Raw genomic sequence first — 24,112 nt, 5'->3', positions numbered from 1 at the left:
GAGCAGGGTATGGCACCCCACTCCCGAATTCTTGCCTGGATAATCCCATGGACAGAGGAGCCTGGTGGGCTGCAGTCCACCGGCTCACACAGGCATGACTGAGCGCGCGTGCAGTGAGCCAGCAGAGGCACGTACTTCGTTTATTGATCCCGTCTCCTTCTGCTCCCAAGCTCTGGTGGCTGTGACTCACGCAGCTGCACCTTTGGGTCTAGGAAACAGCCCTCCTCCTCCGCGGGGAGCAGGCAGTGACAACCCCCTAACATGTCAGGAGGACGCGGGCCTGTGTGGAGGGCACTTTCGTCCCGTGGGGCGTGGACGTGTGGCCAGGAGAGGGTTTTCTGTCTCAAGTGAAGCGGCAGTTCTCAGCTGAGGCGACTGTGCCCTGGGGTCATCTCTAATTCCCAGGGCAGAGGAGGAGGGGTGTGTGGGTGCACCTGGCATCTAGTGGGGGAAAGGCCAGGGATGCTGCTGACGTCCTGCCATGCTCGGGGGGGCTCCCGCCCCCAAAGGGTTATCCTGCCCGGAGGCCGGCGGGGCTGGGGAGACACTGGCCCCAGGGACCCCTCCATCCTTCCTGCTCCTGCGCGTGTAAAGGGAAAGGCGACTTTCTGCCGCCACCTCGTGGGCACCAGGGGGAGCGCAGGGAGGTGGGCTGGGCGCCTGCTCCTGGGGCCGCGGGATTAACTGAACTGGACGCATCCACCCATCGACTTGTCCCCCAGTGAACGGGGAGGTTCTACACAGCGACCCCAGGCCAGGCATTCGGGAACTTGTGGCTTAGAGGACCAGCTGACATGGCTTCACACCAGACACACACACACACACACACACACACACACAGCCCCCCGACTTTATCCACCTGGAGAAAATGACAAGGGGCGAGCCCACAGTCATCCAGGACGCAGTACAGATGCCCCCACCCCAGGTCACCACCCCCCCATGGCCAGACGTACTTGGTTGGTCAGGGCGATGCCCCTGGATTTGCCAAGGGTCACCGTCCAGGGCTTCCCTGGTGCTCAGTGCTAATCCCCTGGCAGAGGAAATAGCAACCCCCTCCATATTCTTGCCTGGAGACTCCCATGGACAGAGGGGCCTGGTGAGCTACAGTCCACGGGGTGGCAAAGAGTCGGACATGACTGAGCGACTGAACGGTAGGGATGGACCCCTCCGGGAGTGGGTCCCTGCCCTCTTGCCCTGCCTTTCCCTGGTGCAGATATAGAAGTAAATGTGCACATAACTGTGCTTCGAATATTAGATTCCACGTGGAGTGACAGCCACGTGGCATTTGCTTTCTCTTCCTGACTTACTGTGATCATCCTGGGTCCACCCACGTTGCTGCAAATGGCAAGCGTTCGCTCTTTTTACGGCCAAGTAGTACTCCCTTGTGCATACCTATTCATCTATCATGGCCACTTAGGTTGTCTCCATGTCTTTGGTTATTGTAAATAGTGCTCCTATGAATATTGGGCTGCAGATTTTTTTTTTTTCAAATAAGAGTTTTCTCAGGATGACTAAATGACTTTTTGTGACACCAGGCCAATGTCAACATCCATCGGCCTTTGTTTCCTTTTCTGTAAAAACAGGAAAAATATTACCTGCCTCGTGGTTGCTTTGAGGAGGAGACTCTGGCAGACCAGTTCTTTACTACACTAAGCGATACATTCAACGTTGTGTTTATACCTCTGATGCTCAGTGATAGTCACATCCTCCTTTGAAATTCAGATATGCACTTAAAAATCTTTTGTTTAAAAAACATCAACAGAGTTGTGACTTTTTTAAAGACCCAAGGCCTCCCTCGTCTACTCCGGAGTCACACCCGCATCGATCAAGAAGGCACTGGATGCTTCTTCCAAATGCTCAGTGTTTATTCAGTCCTCCCTGTGTGTTCAGGTAGGACAGACGCTTCACAGATAACTGAAGTCCCAGGACGTGAAGGGCACACGCCTTCGTCAGAGGCAGACACCGACAACCGAGCTAGAGTGGATACTCAGGAGCCACCACCAGGGAGGCTTTGTGAGGATCAGGAATCGTCATCCGTCTCCTGAAGGGTCCCGCATCAGAGCGGGGGTGGGCGGGGCGGTTCTCCCGACTTCAGATTCTCCACCAGCGCCCGTCCTCCTCCTCCTCCGAGTACCAGGCGTCACTGATGACCACGTGGGGCTTCAGTCTCTGCACCTGCTCCAGCAGCCTTCTTACTCGGGCCGGATATTGCTCTTTCCACAGCCTGGGAAGGGGGCCAGAAAGGGGCCTCCTTACTCTGGGAATTTGCTTCTGATGCCTCTCCCTTCCCCAGCACTCCCAGACACCCCGCCCAAGGGTCTGAAATCTCTAATTGCACTGTTGCAGACAGACAGCGCCTTCTTCCTTGAATAAAACTCAGCCCCCCACCCTTTTTAAAAAATCAAATTCTGTATCTTTTAGGGCTTCCAAGGTGGCTCAGATAGTAAAGAATCTGCCTGCAACATAGGAGACCCGAGTTCCATCCCTGGGTCTGGAAGATCCCCTGGAGAAGGAAATAACAACCCACTCCAGTGTTCTTGCCTGGAGAATCCCCATGGACAGAGGAGCCTGGCGGGCTACAGTCCAGGGGGCTCACAATAGAGTCAGACACGACTTAGCGACCAAACTACCACTAAAACCACAAGTGGTTTGGCTGGACCCTGCGGTAATTCTCCTTGTGGTTTTTTGGAAGATACAAACATTTTGTTTGTCTGTTTGCATTTCAGAAGCCATCTCTGGGGGCTCACCCGATGGTCTGTAGATTAGAGGCGGGATGCATGAAGGCGGAACACAGCGTCGCCATTCCTCTGGGGCCGAGGTCGTTGCGCATCAGGTTCAGGCTGGCCAGGTGGCGGCTGCAGGTGAGGGCGGCGGACAGGGCCTTGCAGCCTTCGGAGGTCAGTCCACACGCCTCCAGCCTGCAGGGTCAGCACAACCAAGAAAGACCCCGCCATCTGGGAGCCTCCCTCCAACCTGTATTTGACTTCCACTACAGTCTTATTTATTTTAGATAGCTGTCTCTTTTATTTATTATCATTATTTGGGCTCCCCTGGTGTGCTCAGATGGTAAAGAACCTGCTTGCTAATGCAGGATACCCTGGTTCGATCCCTGGGTCGTGAAGATCCCCTGGAGAAGGGAATGGTAACCCACTCTGGTATTCTTGCATGTACAACATTTTTAAAAATTTTATTTTAAGGAGATATCTCTTATTATCATCGTTATTTGGCTGTGCCACATGGCATGCGGGATCTTAGTTCTCCAACCAGAGTTCGAGCCCATGGCCCCTGCATTGGAAGCGCAGGGTCCGAACCACTGAACCCCTAGGGAACTGCCCTACTGCAATTTTAAAAGTACAGTGGAATACTATTCAGCCATAAAAAGAACAAAAATCTTGCCATTTGCAACAACATGACTGGACCTGGAGGGTATTATGTGTGGTAAAGGAAGCTAGAGAAAGACAAACACTGTATGTTTTCACTTAAATATGGAATCTAAAAAATGAAATGAATGAAGAAAGTGGAAAGAGAGTCACGGATACTGAGAACAAACCAGTGGTTGCCAGTGGAGTGGTCTTCTTTGTTAAAAACTTTTGTGAGAGTGTAGTTGATTTATAATGTATTACTTTCAGGTGTGCATCAAAGTGATTCAGTGACACCATACATAAATCCACCGTTTTTCAGATTCTTTGCCCATGTAGGTTATTACAGAATGTTGAGTAGAGTTCCCTGTGCTCTACGGTAGGTCCTCGTTGATTATTTTCATACACAGTATTTTGTGTATGTTAGTTCCAACCTCCTAGTTTACCCCTCTCCCACCACCCCTTTCCCCTTTGGTAACCCTCAGTTTGTTTTCTATCTGTGTCTGTGAGTCTGTCTGTTTCATAGGTAAGTTCATTTGTATCATTTCTTAAGATCCCACACTTAAGTGATGTCATACGATATTTGTCCTTCTCTGCCCAACTTACTTCACTCAGTGTGGTCATCTCTAGGTCCATCCCTGTTGCTGCAAATGGCTTTAGTCCTTCCCCTTTCAGGGCTGCATAGCAGTCCACCGTATGTACTGGCACAGTGTTCTAAGAGGCCTCCGGGGTGATTCTGGTGCTTTCGAGAGTTTGAGCTCCACCCATGTCATCATCTGCTTTTTGATCCATCCTTCTCACTAGACCGGCAATGCCAGGGTCTGTATACCTCCACCGTTTGGCACTGTGTCCAGCAAACGCTTATCTACTTAGTTCTCACCACCTCTAGACCATGTTCTCCAGCATTTGCTATTTCATTCATCCATATACAGGTGCGCAGTCGGACTGGATGCCTCGGTCTGCTCCCCTGCCGAGGCTGGGCTCCATTTGATGGGATGGTGAACAGACCCTGCTCTTTGTGGGAGCGACGTCGTGTCTGCGTTCCCCTCCCCCTGCGCCCAGCCCTCTGGGAGGTGGTCCCATGACCCTACCCGAGTCTCGTCAGGGTGTTCTTCTGCTTCAGTCCCTCGCACAGCGCCGCAATCCCCTCATCACCCAGGGCGTTGGCAGCCAGATCCAGGCTTCTCAGGCGCGGACTCCTCGCGATCACGTTGGACAGACTCTTGCAGCACAAGGCGGTGAGGCGGCAGTTCACCAAACTGCGCGAGGTGGGAGGTGGGAGGGGTCGGAGAGCGAGGGAGAGCTGGAGGTGGGGGAGAGAGCGAGCCAGACGGGGACGCGGAGACGGCCCCTACAACTAACTCCTGGTCCCTCTCTTTCGGCCGGCTAGAACCTCAGGCCCCCATGTGGTAGACCTGATCTCCGACAAGCGGGGAAACTTACTCCAGGTCCCGGAGGGGACAGGATGGCTCCATCATGACCTCGCACAGAAGGTTCATCCCGGGATCTTCCAGGGGGTTCATGCTGAGGCTCAGGTGCGTCAGATGCCCGTTGCCCATGAGTGCAAAGGCGAGGAAGCCACAGCCAGCCACACCCAGGCTGCATGCGTTTAGTCTGCGGGGCACACACAGAGAAGAGGAAGCTCAAGTGTGCTCCTCAGAGTGACCTCGGCCTTTCAGATGGCCCCCAGGGACAGCCTGAGGCTACGGAGGCTGGAAGGCGCCTTAGAGAAAACGGGCGTGTTCCACAAGCTTCCTGCGGGCGCGGGTACAGCGCTGTTGGCTGCGAGCTCCACGTTTGGTGTTGAGTCGCTCAGTCGTGTCCGACTCTCGCGACCGCATAGACCGTAGCCCGCCAGGCTCCTCTGTCCATGGGATTCTCCAGGCAAGAATACTGGAGTGGGTTGCTATGTCCTCCTCCAGGGGATCTTCCCCTCCCAGGGAGGAATCCCCTGCATTGGCAGGCGGATTCTTTACCACTGAGCCCCCAGGGAAGCCCGAGTTCAATGTTAATGATTCAATAATATGTATTACATAAGGTGTCTGTAAACAGAAACACATAAAACAAGGTTAGGTATTGATCGGTTGGAGAAAATAACGCCACAGATGAACTTTTGTCTTAAACAGAAACAGACTCACAGACTGGTGGTGGCCAAGGGGCAAGGGTGTCGGGCGGGGGAAGGATGGGGAGTCTGGGTCAGCAGAAGTGAGCTCCTACAGACAGGATGGGTAAACATCAGGGTCCTACTGCGGAGCACAGGAAGCGCATTCAACATCCTGTGGCGAGCCACAATGGAAAAGCGTTTTGAAAAAGAGTTGAGTCACCTGTGCAATGAGCAGAAATTAACACAACATGCTAAATCAACCATACTTCAATAAAAGAAATTTTAAGAAAACGCTGTGACCAGAGGTGCCCAGGAACCGTGGGAGTCTTTCCCTGGAGAGTCACTCATCCTGCGTCCACCTGTCCCGTACTCACAGCAAATTTACAGAACAGGACTGCCGGGAGTAATGAGACGTGGCTGTATGTGGGTGAATGAGGACTTCCGGCTCGAAACACAGAGGCAGAGGTGGGATTTTCCAGGGTAGAAGCTATCAGGAGCGGGCAGGACGCGGCACTTCCGAGGTCCCTGCGTCCTGACCATTTCCCCACTGGTCTGCGCTCGCTGTAATAGAGCTACGGATGCTCTGGGGTCCTTGGGGTGGACTCACGCCAGCTTCTGCAGACCGCAGCTGGGGAGCTTCACGGCCCGACACAGCAGGCTCATCCCTTCGTTCCCCAGTTCGTCGCCCGACAGGGACAGGTGTGTCAAGCCCTGGTTGTCGATGAGAGCAGAGGCCAGGTCTTGGCAGGTGGCGGCTGTGAGCCCGCAGCTCCCCAGGCTGCAAGGAGAGAGGCCAGAAAGGAGATGACGGCTCAGCCGGTGAAGAACCCGCCTGCCAGCGCAGGAGACACCGCAGACGCAGGTTCCATCCCTGGGTCAGGAGGATCTCCTGGAGGAGAGCACGGCAACCCCCTCCAGTATCCTTCCCTGGAGAATTCCATGGAGAGAGGAGCCTGGCGGGCTACCATCTATGGGGTCACAAAAGAGTCAGACAGGACTTAGCGACTAAACAGAAATAAACTTCCACAAAGGGCTCCCTGCAGGAGGCCCTCCCTCCCCGTTCTAACCCTCAGCTTGTGCATCAGCCAGTTCCCCTCCCTTTCCTCCACCCGCTGTGACATGGACGATCACAAGGGAAGATAGGGCTCGTGACCAGGAGTACCGCTCACATTAGCTTCTGCAGGGCGCAGGGTGTGACCTTCAAGGCGTCACAGAGAGACTTCACGCCCTGGTCCGCCACCTTATTTCCCGTGAGGCTGAGGGATTTCAGGCTGACGGATGTAGCAAGCACTTGGGAGATGGCCTGACAAGAGGCTGGGGTTAATCCACAGCGATCCAACCTGCAGAGACAGGCAACGTGGAGCACGTCCTCAGCTCTCCCCAGCAGGAGCCCACCTTACCCCCATCAGCTGCCCTGTCCCTTTGGCTGGCTCCTGGGCGTTCTCTACTCTGGCCTGAGGGTCCCAGCACTTGCTGTGCCTGTTCGCAGCCTCAGATCTTTTTGTGGTTCAGTTTTCCGTTCACCCTCTGGGATGCCACCTCGTCTGAGTGAGTCGGTCTCACCACCTTGCCAACCACGCCTGCCCGCCCTCCTCTGCCCCGTCTTCTCGTCCCCGTATTACTTTGTTCATAGCAATGATCACCAGCTGACTGCCTCAGTAGCATTAGCTAACATCTCTGTCACGTCACACAGTAGCATTTTTTTTTTTTGGTAGGAATCATTAAAATGTATTCTTTCAGCAATTTTGATGTTTATAATACAGGATTGAGGTATGTTAGTCAATAAAGCTGAACAGACCTCATGTTTATCTCTCAAAATATAGCCAAAGCACCCAGTAGTCCTGGTGTTTAGTCCCAGCAAATCTAAATGGCAAAACACAGCCCCAGGAAATCACAAACTGGCAGCGACTGAGATGTCCCTGGAATGGAGAATGACCACACTAACTGCACACGCCTGTATCACCAAATGGGGTGTGTGTGTGTGGGTGCGTGTGCGTGTGTGTGCGTGTGTGTGGGTGTGTGTGGGTGCGTGTGCGTGTGTGTGCGTGTGTGTGGGTGTGTGGGTGTGTGTGGGTGCGTGTGCGTGTGTGTGCGTGTGTGTGGGTGTGTGGGTGTGTGTGCGTGTGTGTGTGTGGGTGTGTGTGGGTGCGTGTGCGTGTGTGTGCGTGTGTGTGGGTGTGTGTGGGTGTGCATGGCTCAATCAGTCCGACTGCCCCAAACCCCACTCCTGTCCAGGCTACCCCAGAACCCTGAGCAGAGTTCCGTGTGCTGTACGTACACTGGGTTTTTAGTGGTGGCTCGCGGGGTCTGGTTCCCTGGCCAGGGATCGAACCTGGGTGCCCTGCATTTTGAGCACAGAGTCAGCTGCGGCACCACCAGGGGAGTCCCCAGAAGTTACGCTCTATTGTGACGTACACGTGACACAAAGTACCATCTTCACCCTTTCTCGGTGTCCGGTTTGGTGGCGATTTCTTTGGAAGGAATGATGCTAAAGCTGAAACTCCAGTATTTTGGCCACCTCATGCGAAGAGTTGACTCATTAGAAACGACTCTGATGCTGGGAGGGATTGGGGGCAGGAGGAGAAGGGGACGACAGAGGATGAGATGGCTGGATGGCATCACTGACTTGATGGATGTGAGTCTCAGTGAACTCCAGGAGTTCGTGATGGACAGGGAGGCCTGGCGTGCTGCGATTCATGGGGTCGCAAAGAGTTGGACACGACTGAGTGACTGATCTGATCTGATCTGATTACATACACACGGTTGGCATACACACGGTTGGCACTCATCCTGGCCAACCAGCCCCAGACTCCCAAACCTTTGTACGACCTCAGCAGCTTTCTGCGAAAGCTTATTTCAAAATAAAAAGTAAAAACAGTGACGCCCTGAAATCCAAGAGGCAGAAAGCATCCCCATCACGTGACTCGCCTCAGAGATTCCAGCGCACAGTGTGGGTGCCTGAGGGCCTCGCACGCCATCAGCACGTCCTCCTCTCTCAGGCGGGAGCCTGTCAGGTCCAGGTGCGTGATGTTCCGGTTGGTAATCAGAGTCATCCAGAGGTGACGGAGACCAGGGTTAACACAGGCCCCTTTAAATCTACAGATGAGAAAAGGGAACGTGAGTTAGGACGTCCAGGAGAGGTTTCGTTGTACCCTCATCTTTCCTTCTCACTCTGTTCCCATTTCGACCCTGATCTTTCATTATTTGCAATTACAGTTGCTCCTCAAACAACACGGGGTTAAACTATACGAGTTCTTGTGTATGTGGGGTTTTTTTCAATAAATATAAACACACACATGTAGACCATCATATGCAAAACTGGTATTGGTGTGGACCGCCTATCCCTACACAGGAATGAGGTGAGTGGTATTCAGTATAAAATCAATGATGTGTTTTGTTTTCTTACTATTTTAGAACTTTGCTTTCAAAGAATTACATTACTGTACAGAATGCTCTTCTCTCTTATAACCAGAGAAACAGCCTGTCAGCCAATCATTAAAGGTAAGTGTTTTTCTTAAATATAGCAATGTTTCCAATATTGTATTATGATTATGACCGTAATGTGGACGCCGTAAGAAGCTTGTAATGATTCATTCATCAGTGTCCAGGCAGGGCTACCGCGTTGTTGCTGCGGCTTAGTCGCAAAGTCGTGTCTGACTCTGTGACTCTATGGACTGTAGCCCGCCAGGCTCCTCTGTGCATGGGATTCTCCAGGCAGGAATACTGGAGTGGGTTGCCATTTCCTTCTCCAGGGGATCTCTCCTACCCAGGAATCCATAAAGCAACCTTATTGATGCTTCTTCCTTATCAATGTCTGAATCACTATATGTATAAATACATGTATGATTTTCTTTTTTACATTGTATTTTCATTTTTGATGTCCAGTGTTACACGTATGTATAGACACATACGTAGGTTATACATATGACATCCGAAGTGTTTTGTATCATAGCATTGATGAGGTACTGACACATGATTCATCAGATAGACAATGTAAATTTATGGTATCAATGAATACAGTACTGAAATGAACCTTCCTCACTCCCCCACCCCAACTAACCAACTCCTATTCATCCTTCAAAACCCTGAGTGAATGAACCCACCTTAGTAATCCTTTCACAAGATCCTTAGTCATTCCCCACCTCTACTTTTGGGAACTTGGTTCCTACACCCTGCAAATACATTCTATAGATCAGTAGGTAGGAGAGGAGAGCCATGACACAGCCACACAAAGGGATGTACGGGGTCTGGGAAGCCTCACATCAGATTCTGTATTTTACAGGCTGGCTGCCGCAGCTTGACACACAGGGTCTTCATGGCCTCCTTGCTCAAGACGCTGCCACTCAGGTCGAGCTTTCGTAGGTTTGGGTGCGTGGTGAGCACAGAGCAGAGGTCTTCCCAGTGCTCATTGAGGGTCTTGATCTTCAGCCTATTGCGGAGAAGAAAACAAACATTTGTTCACACAGGATGGATTCTGACATGAACAACTGCCCCATCCATGCCCGAGGAGAGAAGTCAGGCTGTTAGGATGGGGAGGGTCTCAGAGGCTCTGAGTGGATCTGATCTCATGGTCTGGAGGACTGTTGTTATAACCAACTGCCTCCAGAACACTTCTGTACCCACAGGGCACACCGCCAGCTCTAAGTAAGATTTGTGCTTGAATTCTAGGTCCTTCTTGAACGTCAAAGTGTAGCCACTGTGGAAAACGGTATGGAACGCCCCCCCCAAAATTAAAAATAGAACTACCATTTGTTGTTGCTCAGTCGCCAAGTCATGTCCGACTCTTTGTGACTCTATGGACTGGAGCATGCCAGCCTTCCCTGTCTTGCACTATTTCCCAGAGTTTGCCCAAGTTCATGTCCACTGAGTCGGTGATGCCATCCAGCCATTTCATCCTCTACCATATGATCCAGAAATCCCACTTTTGGGAATGTGTCCAGGAGAATTGGAATCAGGGTCCCAGAGAGGCATTTGTCCATTATTCACAACAGTCAAGATACAGAAACAACCTAAGTGTCCATCAGTGGATAAAGAAACTGTGGTGTGTGTGCCCCAGCGTACACTGCAGCGCTGTTTACAACAGCCAGGACATGGGAGCAACCTAGATGTCCACCGATAGCGGAGTGGATGAAGAAGTTGTGTTTCATATATACTCAGTGGAATATTACTCAGCCATAAAAAGGAAGGAAACTGAGTCAGTTCTAATGACATAGATGAACCTAGAGCCTATTATATACAGAATGAAGTAAGTCAGAAAGATAAAAATAAATTTTGCATATTAACACATATATATGGAATCTAGAAAGATGGTACTGATGCATCTACTTGCAGGGCAGGAATAGAGACACAGACCTAGAGAACCGACTTGTGGACACAGCGGGGGATGGAGAGGCTGGGATCAGTCGAGAGAGTAGCCCTGAGACATGTACATTATCGTGTAAAACAGACAGCTGATGGGAATTTGCCATATGACACAGGGAGCCCAGCTCGGTGCTATGATGACCTAGAGTGCTGGGATGGGGTGGCAGGGAGGGAGGTTCAAGAGCGGGGGACACATCTATACCTGTGGCTGCTTCACGTGGATGTGTGGCAGAGACCAACACAACACTATGAAGCAATATATCCTCCAACTACAAATAAATACATACAAAGAGAAAATGTGGTGTACACACACACAATGGAATATTATCCAGCCTTGAAAAAGAAGGAAACACTGCCATTGGCCACAACAGCGGTCAGCTAGAGGACACTGTGCCAAGTGAAATAAGCCAGTCACAGAGAGACGTGCCTGGCCTCACTTAGATTCTAAAGCAGTCAAATTCACGGAAGTCGGGCGTGGAGTGGTGGTTGCCTGGGCCTTGGGGTGGGGAGCTGGGAGATGTTGGCCAAAGGATACAAAGTTGCAACTATCAGGATGAGTGCATTCTGGAGCTCTACTGTGTTAACACAATGATGCAGACCCAGGGGGATAGTCTTTAGGTGTTTTCACACACAAAGAAAATGGTAACTATATGAGGCGATGGGTGTGCTGACTAGCCTGACGGTGATTATTTCAGGTACATCAAAATACCAAGTCATACACCTTACATACGTGCAATTTTGCTCAGTTATACCTCTCTTGTGTTGGAAAGAAACACAAGAACGGGAACGGCAGAGGTGGGGCACTCACCCTTGGGGAGCCCCAGGCCATGCCTCAGCAAACTCATCCTTTGGGGTCTCTCTGACATCCAGTCGAACTTTCCGTAAATGCTGGCAACAACGGAGACAGAAGGAGGACACCGTTAAATCCATTGGCCGGTTCAACTGCAGCCACACTTCTTGGAAGCCGTTCAAGGCCAAGCGAACAAACTCGTCGTCCTGTGTCTCGAAGAGGCAGTAGAAGGCCTCGAGCAAGTCTGGGGAGGCGGCGGCAGCAGGGTGCTGACCCAGCAGGCAGATCCAGTGCAGAAGTTGCTGCTTAGCCACGGGGGCGACGGGACAGCCTAGGAGGGTTTCCAGGGCCCGCGTCGCCTCCTTGCTCACAAGGCCAAACAGGAACCTCTTCATCTGGACCAGCTGGACGTTGAGGTCGACATGCCTGAGCTCCGTCAGACTCTTTGTGCTCTGGGGGAACAGCGGGTAGCCCTCCCCGTCTCCCTCGACGTCTCGCAGGACGTAGAACAAGGCCGCAAAGAACTCCTGGAGGCTGAGGTGGGAGAATGCGTGGCCGCTTCTGCAGTGGCCGTCAGGGAGAAGGATGCTCGCCTGCTGCAGGGCGGAGAGCTCGGGCCCCTGCAGCCCGTGGACGCCCAGGTCGTCACCGTCAAACACGAACTTCGCGTTCCACACGCCGTCCGCTGCCAGCCGGCACAAGCCCTTTAGGGCTCTGCGTTCCTCCCCGCTCAGCGCGCGCCGGCCTGCATCTTTGGGAGCCAGCCGCCGGAACACGAAGATGGCGTACAAGCCCGTGAGGGTGTGGCTGGGGACGGGAAGGCCTTTCCCCGGCTCCCCCTGCAGCTCGAGGGCCTCACGGACCAGGGCGCACACCACGGGCACCTGACACTTGTCAAGCACCTCCTGGTGGTCTGCCCCCGCGTGCCAGGCGCATGTCTTACGACGGCAGTGCTTCCCACCTACGAGGAGCAATCGCATCCTGTTTTCCACTGAGAGGCCCCCGACCCATAGGTAACGGGGAGACTGGAGCAGGGCTTGGAGCCTCTGCAATCCCGCATCCCGGACGGTGAGGAGGAGGGCGCACTCGGGGAGCAGGACTTTCTTCAGCAGGCTGTGCACCAGGACGGCTGCGGGCTGCCTCTCCGCCCAGTCGGCCGGGAGGCTGGAGTCCTGGTCTCTGAAGGTGAGCTCCAGCTCTTCGAGTCCATCCACCACGATCAAGAGCCTTTCGGGCTGGGACAGGACCTTCTCCACCGGAACCGGGGCGTCCGGCCACTCCCTGGAGATGAGCTCCGCGAAGCTGGTCTCCCTGGACCCCTGGAGGTCTCTGGCGCGGAGAAGGAAGACGTAGGAGAACAAGCCCTTGTACAGGTCGCCTTGCGCCCAGAACAGCAAGAGCCTCCACGCCAGCGTGGACTTCCCAACCCCCGGGGGTCCGTGCAGAACCACCGTGAAAGGCCGGAAGCCCCCAGAGGGGTCTGGGTTAAATGCCCCCGATAGCGCGTGCGCGTCTGGACACTCGGAGGCAAATTCTTCAAAGCGCTGGGGTGTGTCCAGCCTGGTGGAGAATGTCATCATCACGTGGATCCTGTAGTCCCGCGAGTCCTGTGGGTCCTCTCTGGGTCCTGCATGGGACAGAAGAGAGGGGAAGAATGGGACTGGGTGTGAAGAGAGTCACAGTTTTAGCGAGAAACAAGCAAAGACGCAGAACAAAGACCACAGACTTAGTCGCTGCAAAGACAGCCAGCCTGCCTCTGGGGCGCTTTCGTTTCTTCCTAGCAATGTGCGTATAAGGATCTCTGTCCCTAAGATCACTGCCTCAGAGCGGATGGATGTCCTGGGAAATAGAGCTGTGTCCCTTTAACTGGACCTCTTTCCTGCACGTCACAGCTGACGCTTTACATGTTTGTCTGTCTCCCCACCGTAGGCTGTGCCAGAGACTTTGCTGCCTGCTATTGTATATTTGTGGTAAAGAATCTGCCTACAATGCAGAAGACGCAGGAGATGAGGTTCAATCACTGGGTCGGGAAGATCCCCTGGGGGAGGGAATGACAAGCCACTCCAGTATTCTTGCCTAGAGAATCCCCATGGACTGAGGAGCCTGGCAGGCTACAGTCCCTGTTGCCATTTCCTCCTCCAGGGGATCTTCCTGATCCCGGGATCAAACCTGGGTTTCCTGCATTGCCAGGTAGATTCTTTACTACTGAGCCACCTGGGAAGCCCCAGTAATATCTTAGATATCACTACCAGGACTTCCCAGGTGGTGCAGTGGTCAAGACTTCACCTTCTAATTCAGGGGTTGTGGGTTCAACCCCTGGTCAAGGACCTAAAATCTCACATACCTCAGGGCCAAAACAAAACAAAACAAAACAAAAACAAAAAAATATAAAGCAGAAACAATATTGCAACAAATTCAATACAGACTTTAAAAATGGTCCATATCAAAAAAAATTTTTTTCCCATGATCACATCCTTGTATATAAATGTTAAGAGCAGCATAATTCACACACATCCATGTTTCCACCACTTCTTCCCTCCCTGCAATCCCCAACTAACCTGGCACTTCTTTCATGCTTGGACCTTGGTCAGTCTTTGTTGGTGCAGAATCTTCTGATATTTCAGCCAGTAGATACTCTGCAATCAAGAACAGGTGAGACGGTGTCTCAATAATGTCATGGCAGCTACCCTCATCAGGGATGAAAACATCTCCAGCTCAAAATACTGAAGGGAACCCACACTCGTCTCAGCATCTCACAGTTTATTCCCCAATTCGTCTGCAGTGAGGAAAATGGAGATGCAGAGCCCGTGACAGTCTCAACACGGTGGCTCAGCTGGGGGTACTGATCAGTAAACATCCACTCTTATTTTGATTTTATAACCCTCATTTCCTACAGTGACAGATTTTATTATCCTGGGCTCCAAAATCACTGCAGACAGTGACTACAGCCATGAAATTCAAAGACCCTTGCTCCTTGGAAGGAAAGCTATGACAAACCTAGACAATGTATTAAAAAGCAGAGATTTCACTTTGCTGGCAAAGGTCCTTACAGTCAGAGCTATGGTTTTTCCAGGAGTCATGTATGGATGTGAGATCTGGACTATAAAGAGAGCTGAGTGCTGAAGAACTGATGCTTTTGAACTGTGGTGTTGGAGAAGACACTCGAGAGGCCCTTGGACTGCAAGGAGATCCAACCAGTCAATCGTAAAGGAAATCAACCCTGACTAGTCATTAGAATGACTGATGCTGAAGCTCCAATACTTTGGCCACCTGATGCAAAGAGCTGACTCACTGGAAAAGACCCTGATGCTGGGAAAGATTGAAGGCAGGAGAAGAAGGGGATGACAGAGGATGAGAAGGTTGGATGGCATCACTGGCTCAGTGGACATGAGTTTGAGTAAGCTCCAGGAGTTGGTGATGGACAGGGAGGCCTGGCATGCTGCAGTCCATGGGGTCACAAAGTCAGACGTGACTGAGCAACTGAACAACAACAATTTCCTATGAATAATACTAATATGTTTTCCATCCAGGGATTTTTTTTTGATTCTCAGAAGGAAGAGCTTCTGTTCAAGCCCTTTATGGACACAACAGATGAGCAACATCTAGGCGTGTACTACCTGTAAGTCTTCAGAGCCAATCTGGCTGCTCACACTTGGGACTCTAAGTTTTTGTCCACAGTTGAAGGAGAGAATTCCTCCTGATAAAGGAGAGCTATTATTTTTTTTCTACTACCTTTCTCCTAAATACCTTAAGATAACCACAGAACTTGATGTAAGTACATTGCTAGAATATGGGTACCAACATTCTGAGGGAGGGCAATCCTTAGAGAAGTTCCTTGAACCTTAGTCTCTAAATCTAAAGCAAGAAATAAGGGAGACACCCGTTCTACAGCTGTTACTGTTCTTAAAACAAAAAACAAACAAACCCAAATGCCTCAGACCTAGGGACACACACAGACTGAAAGTGAAGGGCTGGAAAAAGATATTCCATGCAAACGGAAGTCAAAAGAAGCAGGAGTAGCAATACTCATATTAGATAAAATAGACTTTAAAATAAGGAGATGGTGATGGACAGGGAGGCCTGGTGTGCTGCGATTCATGGGATCGCAAAGAGTCGGACACGACTGAGCGACTGAACTGAACTGAACTGAAGGCACTTCCCAGGTGGCGCTAGTGGTAAAGAATCCACCTGCCAATGCAAGAGACATGAAAGACTTGGCTTTGATCCCTGGGTCAGGAAGAGCCCCTGGAGGAGGAAATGGTGGAAAATTCCAGGAAGATGGACAGAGGAACCTGGCAGGCTACAGTCCATGGGTTGCAAAGAGTCAGACAGGACCAAGCACATTCACAAGAGACAAGGAAGGCCACTACATAATGACTGAGGGATCTATCCAAGAAGATGATGTAACAATTACAAAGATACATGCACCCAACATAGCAGCACCTCAGTGCATGAGGCAGATGCTAGCCACTGTTAAAGGGGAATTGACGGCAACAAGAGAGTAGTGGGGGACTTTAGGACCCCACTCACACCGAAGGACAGATCTTCTGGACAGAAAATTAATAAGGAAAAACAAGATGAAGATTCACTTTCTTATTGAACCTTGGCAACAGCACGTCGTTGCAGCACAAATACTGTCCCCAGATGTAGAGAAGGAGAGACTTTGCCAGAAGTCACACATGTGGGGGCACCAGAGCTCTGGCTTGGCACTTTTGATTCCACGTCCCGTCTGCTACCTTCAACCCACCAGGCAGACCTGTCTTCTCCTTCATTGTTTCACGGGCTGGAGATGACTTGGGTTTCCAGCGAGGCAGGTTGAGCAGTGAGTGAGTAAGTTCTCCTAGTTCAGAGTCCCGCTGTAGAGATGGACACCCTCCCACCCGCAACGGTACCTTCCCCATCCCCTGGGAACTTGAGGTCACCCCCTGTTTCCCCTACCCCCGAGGTCTGCCCCAATCTCACTCACTTTTCATCTTGTCCCTTGCCATCTCAGACAGTGCCGACAGGCTCATCTTTTCAAAGATGTCAATGGATGTCTTCCAGGCGAGAGATGCTCTGCAATGCTCATGCAGGAGGGAAGCGAGGGACTCCGCATCAGCCCTGTCCACCTGGATCAGCGGGAAGGAGCATGCTGCCGGTTCTGACGCGTGCTCCTTCAGGAGGGCCTTAAACGTCTGGAACTCCTCTTTGCCCAGCTGCTCGAAACACCACTGCAGTCCGTAATTGGAGAAGGGGGCTATTTTGGCTTCTCTCATCTTGACGCAAGGCTGAGGGCTCAGGTGGAATGGAAAAGTAGTCTTTGGTAAATGAAGCCAATGGGACCTGTTAGAAGAGTGAAGAGTTAGTTGCTCAGTGGTGTCTGACTCTTTGTGACCCCAAGGACTGTAGCCCACTAGGCTCCTCTGTGCGTGGGATTCTCCAGGCAAGAATACTGGAGTGGGTTGCCATGCCCTCCTCCAGGGCATCTTTCCGACCCAGAGATCAAACCCGGGTCTCCTGCATTGCAGGCAGATTCTTTACCTGCTGAGCCCTGGGGGAGGTCATAGAGGAAGATTGAAAACACTTGCCAGTGAGTGATCCTGGCTAACAGGCTAGGCTCAACGGAATTGGCCAATGGGTTCCCATCACTTAGTGAAAATCAGTCACAGGGTTTTCAGATGAGTTGTTTCCTGTTGCGCTTGTTAACGTAACCTCCAGTTACACATATACAGTGAAGACTTTTGGTATAAAGGTATTCCGAAGACTTCCCTGGGAATACAGTGGCTAAGAGTCTTCCTGCCAATGCTGGGGACACGGGTTTAATCCCGGGAGGGTCCCCCATGCTGAGGGCAGCTGAGCCCATGCGGCAGAGCTCCAGGGCCCGGGAGCCTCAGCTCCTGATGCTCGAGTGCCCTGAGCCTCTGCTCTGCAGCGAGAGACTAGCTTCCACTCAGAGCCCTCGGGCAGCAACTGGAGAAACTGTTTTCTATGTCCATGCGTTCGTTTCATAGATAAGTTCATTTGCTGCACGGGGGTCTTGAGTGATCCTACAGAAGCTGTGAGGGTTACAGGGCCTGAAATCAGACCCCGTTTGAATATCGAGTCTTGGTGCCCCAGGCAAAGGCGCTTCACTAAGTAACTCGGTTTCCTCCTGCGACAAAGAGCACCCTCAGGACTGTAGGGTGTCGTAGAGCGCTTTGATGACCGTAAGCCACGGTGAATAACACCCCCAGACTCCTTTAAGACACAGACACACATCAGCTGGTCCTGACCTTCAAGTCAGAGTACCCCAAGTTCATCCTCTACTTTAGACCAAGGGGCTTGCCAAGTGGCGCAGTGGTAAAGAATCCGCCTGCCAATGCAGGAGAGCCAGGTTCGATCCCTGGATCAGGAAGATCCCCTGGAAGAGGAAACACAACCCACTCCAGTAGTCTTATCTGGAGAATCCCATGGACAGGGGAGCCTGGTGGGCTACAGTCCATGGGGTTTGCAAAGAGATACAACTCAGCAGCTAAACAACGACTTCAGACCTAGAGGTTGGGAAGAGCTGAGAGATGTACCCAAATACGCCAAACAGATGTGTTTTGTGGGTGGACTTTTTCATCAAAGCAGAGCAATGGGACACACCTCCTTCTCTCTGAGGGTTTCTTTGGTCCCTGGGCTCTGACGAGTCCAACTGGAGAGACTGGGAGCAGAGAATAGGGCTCAGCGAGTAGGTTCCAACCAGGAAGGGAGAAAAACAGGGAGAGAAAGATTCCATGGAGAAGGCAGGAGGAAACGCCCACCACCCTGGCTCCTCACCTCCAGGACGGGATCCCAACCGGTAAGCAGTGATGACGGGCCTTTGGGGGATCTGTGTGGTGACGTTCTTGCCATCTATTGGCTGCTACGTTCCGCGTGGGCACACCCAGGGTAGACGGGGAGCAGCGGCTCTCTGCACCTGCTTGCCCCGCCCCTTCCCACCTGTCAGGTGAGGATGCTCTGTTGGCCTTAGTTCACCTGTGCTGAAGACCTGAGGGTCAGTACAGCCCTCACCTGGCTGGCCCAGAGCAATGGGGTGTGTGTGTGTACCTCGCTGGCCCAGAGCAACGGGGTGTGTGTGTGTCTGTGTGTGTGTACCTGGTTGGCCCAGAGCAATGGTGTGTGTGTGTGTGTGTGTGTGTGTGTGTGTGTGTACCTGGCTGGCCCAGAGCAATGGGGGGTGTGTGTGTGTGTGTGTGTGTACCTGGCTGGCCCAGAGCAATGGGGTGTGTGTGTGTACACCTGGCTGGCTCAGAGCAACAGTGTGTGTGTGTGTGTGTGTGTGTGTGTGTGTGTGTGTGTGTGTACCTGGTTGGCCCAGAGCAACGGTGTGTGTGTGTGTGTTGGCACTTGCTGACCACTCTCTAAGGATGTTGCTGTTGCTTATTCAGTTGACTTTCTCCATAACACCCTCTTATCTGGATTCCTGTGAATTCATAGTATTTATGTGCTCTGTCCCTCAGTCGTGTCTCACTCTTTGCGAGCCCATGGACTGTAGCCTGCCAGGCTCCTCTGTCCATGGGATTCTCCAGGCAAGAACTCTAGAGTGGGTTGCTAGGCCCTCCCCCAGGGGATCCTCCCAACCCAAGGATCAAACCCACGTCTCCTGCGTTTCCTGCATTGGCAGGCGGGTTCTTTACCACTAGCACCACTTGGGAAGCCCCATGGTATATGCACCTGTTTGTTATCAAACAAATCTTCTCCAGTGTTCTAAAGTGCACCTGTGTTCAACATCGCTAATAAAGGAGATGCAAATCAGAACCACAGTGAGATCTCACCTGACGCCTGTCACAATAGCGATCATCAAAAAGAACACAAATAAGCAATGTTGGCTAGGACTGTAATTTGATGTAATTTGAATGTAAATTGGTGCAGTCACTGGGGCAGGCATTATGGAGGTTTCTCTAAAAACTCCTTTGACATTGAAACTTCAAAAATATTAATGTATCTACTTAAACATAATTGTAATGTATAGTGGAACTATATGCAACTCTGTTCTATTTTTCCCCAGTCTCCTGTAAATATGTTATCATACTTTAAAAAATGAGCAAGAGAAAAAAAGAACAAGTACATAAAAATAAAACTACCATATGACCCAACAAGTCCACTCTTGGGTATATATCTGGATAACCATAGAAGCTCTCACTTGGAAAGATACATGCACCTCTATGGTCATAGCGGCAGCATCCGCAATAGCCAAGGTATGGAAACAACCTCCGTGTCCACCAACAGACGAGTGGATAAAGATGTGGTGCGTTTATACAATGGAGAATTACTCAGGCAGAAAAAAGAGCAAAATTTGCCATGTGCAGCAACATGGTTAGAATTGGAGGGTAGTATGCTGAAGTGAGGGCTTCCCTGGTAGCTCAGCTGGTAAAGGATCCGCCTGCAATCCTGGAGACCCCGGTTCAATTCCTGGGTCAGGAAGTTCCTCTGGAGAAGGGATAGGCTACCCACTCTGGTATTCTTGGGCTTCCCTGGTGGCTCAGACAGTAAAGAATCCGCCTGCAATGTGGGAGACCTGGGTTTAACCCCTGGGTCGGGAAGATCCCCTGGAGGAGGGCATGGCAACCCCCTTCAGTATTCTTGCCTGGAGAATCCCATGGGCAGAGGAGCCTGGCGGGCTCCAGTCCATTGAGTTACAAAGAGTCAGATACGACTGAGCAACTAAACATCACATGTGCTAAAGTGAAATAAGTCAGACAGAGAAAGACAAATACTGGATTTTACCACTGATGTCTGGAATCTAAAAAGGCAACAAACTAATCAATGTACCAAAAGAGAGGCAGACACACACAGAGAATAAGGTACTGGTTAGCAGCAGCAGGTGCAGAAGAGTAATTTAGGGGTGGGGGAGATATTGGCTGTTGGGTTACAGGGATGTTGTGCACAACACAGGGAATTTATAGCCAGTGTTTTGTAATAACTGTACATTAAGTGGGACCTTTGAAAATGGTATAAAAAATAAAAATTTAAAAAATGCCCGTCTCAGTTAATAGTAAGACCAGCTATTTTGTGCCTTGAGTCTCCACGTGAATGGTTCTCTCCCAAAGCATTTTTTTCTTTTTTTCCCCAGCTTTATTAAGAGAATCGTCAACCCTGCGTAGGTTTAAGGTGTATAATGTGTTCATTTCATGCACATATATTGCAAAACATTTACCACAGTAGTGAGGTGTCCCACCCCAGTAATTCCCAAATTTCTCTGTAGCTTGGAGGAACGTTTAAAATCCCTGAGCCTCAGGCCACACCCATTTCACTTAAGACAGGATGGCGCCGGGCTATTGTGTTGTTTAGTCGCTAGGTTGGGGTCTGATTCTTGTGACACCATGGACTGCAGGATGCCAGACTTCTCTGTCTGTGAGATTCTCCAGGCAAGAATACTGGAGTGGGTTGCTATTCCCTTCTGCAGGGGATCTTCCCGACCAAGGAATCGAGCCCACGTCTCCCGCATTGGCAGGCGGGTTCTTTACCACTCAGCCACCTGGAAAGCCCTCTGCTGCTGCTGCTGCTGCTGCTGCTAAGTCGCTTCAGTCGTGTCCGACTCTGTGCGACCCCATAGACGGCAGCCCACCAAGGCTCCGCCATCCCTGGGATTCTCCAGGCAATAACGCTGGAGTGGGTTGCCATTTCCTCCAATGCATGAAAGTGAAAAGTGAAAGTGAAGTTGCTCAGTTGTGTCCAACTCTTCGCGACCCCATGGACTGCAGCCTACAGGCTCCTCCGTCCACAGGATTTTTCCAGGCAAGAGTACTGGAGTGGGGTGCCATTGCCTTCTCCGGGAAAGCCCTCTATGGTATCTTTAAGGAGTCTGTGTAATACAATGTGCCCCAAAGGTGGCTCACCTCAAGACGGTGTCCCTCCTTGCTTTATTTAGCAAAGTGGGGGGCTCTGAGGTCCTCCAAGGGAGTGTATCAGTGGGGGGGCGTGTTTTATGGATTTAAGCTGTCCACCTCCCAGCCTGCTGACCCCAGGGAAAGCATTTTGGGGGCTACTGTTCCTCATTCACCGTGAATCCTCTCACCTGTACGTGATGTGTCAAACTCGGCTTTGGAGAACAAGTTAAAACCAGTTTTCCCTTTAGAGTCTGACTTCGGATGGACCTTTATTTCTGTCTGACTTTGAAAGAGTTGAGTGGGGGTTGGGGTGGGGGTTGAGGGTCCCAACTGCTCTGACTTTTACAACAGAGTCCCTTTATAGTGTAGAGAAGCTGACGCAGGTCATACCTGGTCATCACTTTATGTAGAACAAGATGACTGTTCCAGAATGTAACCAAGCGGGCTCTGATAGTTCTTAGACTTTACCTGGCTTTGATGACCTTGATGATTTTCGAGTACTTGTCAGAGTTTCCCTGGTGGCTCAGACAGTAAATGCAGGAGATGTGAGTTTGATCTCTGGGTCGGGAAGATCCTCTGGAGGAGGGCATGGCAACCCACTCCAGTATTTTCGCCTGGAGAATCCCATGGACAGAGGAGCCTGGTGGGCTATAGTCCTTGGGGTCGCAAGAGTTGGACATGATTGAAGCCACGAACACACAGGCGTTTTTGTAGGATGCCCTTCTAGTGATATTTGCCTTGATGTGTTTTTCATAATTAAAATATAGTTTTGAGATTTGGGGAGGGGTAAAGTACCATTTTTAATCACATCACATCAAGAATAAATATCAATACAGCACAATTTGTCAGCATTGATATTATTCTTGGTTAGCTGGTTGATGTGTCTGTCGGGTTTCTCCACTGTAAATCTGCCCTGCTTTTCCCTACCTTTCCATCCTTCACTTTTTGAGTGGGAGTCACTAGGCATGGCACACACTTAAGGAGTCGGGGGAGTTAACCCCTTCTTTTGACAGCAGAGTGTTTACATCAGTTATTTGGAATTCCATGTGGAAGACTTGGCTATTCTCCCACATTTATTTATTCATGTATATATGTTATAGAATCATGTGCATTTGTATTTCATCACAGCGCCGGCTGAGCCCCGCGTCACGCTGCAGCTTCCCACTGGTTCTCCGTTGTGCTCATGGTAAAGGGTGTAAGTTTCCATGCAGCTCTCAGTTCTTCCCACCCCCTCCTGCCCCTACTGTGTCCACAAGTCTGTTTTTTGTCTGCATCTATTCCTGCCCTGCAAATAGGCTCACCTGTACCATTTTTCTAGATTCCATACATATGCGTTGTTGTTCTTCAGTCGCTCAGTCATGTCTGACTCTTTGCGACCCCGTGGGCTGCAGCATGCCAGGTCTCCCTGTCCATCACCAACTCCCAGAGTTTACTCAAACTCATGACCATTGAGTCGGTGATGCCGTCCAAACTTCTCATCCTCTGCCGCCCCCTTCTCCTCCTGTCCTCAATCTTTCCCAGCATCAGGGTATATGCGTTAGTCACGATGTTTTTCTGACTTAAAGTATCGTCTTCCACCTAGCTTTTAAAAATGGTTTGCCGAAACCCTTTGGGGACATCAGGGCTTTTTAGGGCATGGGTCACTCATCTCTTTGGCCCTGCAGTAAACCTTCCTCTGCTCCACACTGCGACGTTTCAGTTTGTTTCACTTCCGTGTGCGTTGGGCACATGAACTCATGTTAACAAAAAGAAAATGACTGTACAACTGCTTTTGAGGTCTTTGAGTTCTAGATGCTGTCCTAACTTTTAACTAGTTGTGTGCTAGTTAGCCGTGTTTGCTGTACTGTGCTCCCTCGTGTCCAACCCCAGGGACTGTAGCCCGCCAGGCTCCTCTGTCCATGGGATTCTCCAGGCAAGGATACGGGAGTGGGTTGCCATTTCCTTCTCCAGGGGATCTTCCCCACCCAGGGATCAAACCCTCGTCTACTATACTGCAGTTGGATTCCTTACCACTGGGCCCCCAGGGGAGTCCTGGGCTAGATGGCTAGAACCCAAAAAGCCCATAGTCTGGGGAACTCCCAGCTGGTCCAGGGGTAGGACTCCACGCTTCCACTGCCAAGAGCCCAGGGCTCAGTCTCTGCTCGGGGAGCTGAGGTTCTACAAGCAGGGTGGCTGGAAAACACCAGAGCAAAGTCTGTCCTGGGTGGTACAGTCCTTCCAGGAGGTTGCACAGGAAGCCACCTTCATGTTGTACAACTTCTCAAGGCCCTAGGATGATAACTGGGGAGGCAGAATTGAGGAAACCACCCTCTAGACCCCCAGTCTGGGCCCAGGCCCATCCTAGTATAAGTCACAGAGAAATTCCCTTTGCTTTACTCTATTAATGGACTAACCTCCTTTAAAAAGTTGAGAGTCACACTTCACTTTTTTTGTTGTTGTTTTCAGCTCAGTGGCTTAGTTGCTGCACAACACGTGGAATCCTAATGGACCAGGGATTGGACCCCTGTCTCCTGATCGGCAGGCAGACTCTTTACCACCGAGCCACCTGGGAGGTCCACCTTTCACCTTTTAAAAAGAGTTCCTTAAACATGAGGTAATTTCCCTTTTCCATCGCTTGCTATATTATCTTCCTTGGATTTTTCTCCCCCGAAACTTTAAGCTTTTT

General features: G+C 51.0%; 1 protein-coding gene across 2 annotated transcripts; it reads right to left on the bottom strand.

Annotated features, from left to right (window-relative positions):
- Window positions 1–1,841: 1,841 nt before the first annotated feature.
- On the bottom strand, window positions 1,842–19,283 carry NLRP5 (NLR family pyrin domain containing 5). 2 transcript variants are annotated; one of them, XM_055551352.1, is made up of 12 exons: window positions 18,395–19,283; window positions 16,581–16,936; window positions 14,173–14,250; window positions 11,633–13,241; window positions 9,725–9,892; window positions 8,392–8,559; window positions 6,633–6,803; window positions 6,071–6,241; window positions 4,803–4,973; window positions 4,451–4,618; window positions 2,748–2,918; window positions 1,842–2,224 (listed from the first exon to the last, which is right to left on the bottom strand). In XM_055551352.1, the coding sequence occupies exons 2-12, from the start codon at window positions 16,867–16,869 to the stop codon at window positions 2,092–2,094; spliced, it is 3,297 nt and encodes a 1,098-aa protein (XP_055407327.1). In that variant the 5' UTR covers window positions 16,870–16,936; window positions 18,395–19,283; the 3' UTR covers window positions 1,842–2,091. The 2 variants fall into 2 exon arrangements, with proteins under 2 accessions (XP_055407327.1, XP_055407328.1); XM_055551353.1 differs by lacking the exon at window positions 18,395–19,283 and adding an exon at window positions 18,221–18,381.
- Window positions 19,284–24,112: the final 4,829 nt, after the last annotated feature.

The sequence above is a fragment of the Bubalus kerabau genome, chromosome 17, assembly GCF_029407905.1.
Source record: "Bubalus kerabau isolate K-KA32 ecotype Philippines breed swamp buffalo chromosome 17, PCC_UOA_SB_1v2, whole genome shotgun sequence".
NCBI classification, from domain to species: Eukaryota; Metazoa; Chordata; class Mammalia; order Artiodactyla; family Bovidae; genus Bubalus; species Bubalus kerabau.
The sequence above is the reverse complement of the archived record's forward strand: the minus strand, read 5'-3'. Positions and strand labels throughout refer to the sequence as shown.

Excerpts from the sequence above, each read along its gene's own strand:
- NLRP5 (XM_055551352.1), bottom strand. The coding sequence starts at position 16,869 with ATGAGAGAAGCCAAAATAGCCCCCTTCTCCAATTACGGACTGCAGTGG. Across the intron at positions 14,251-16,580 it reads GGCAAGGGACAAGATGAAAA|AGTATCTACTGGCTGAAATA; the intron begins GTGAGTGAGATT and ends TCTTGATTGCAG. Across the intron at positions 6,804-8,391 it reads TGTGCGCTGGAATCTCTGAG|GTTGGATCGCTGTGGATTAA; the intron begins GCGAGTCACGTG and ends CTGTCTCTGCAG.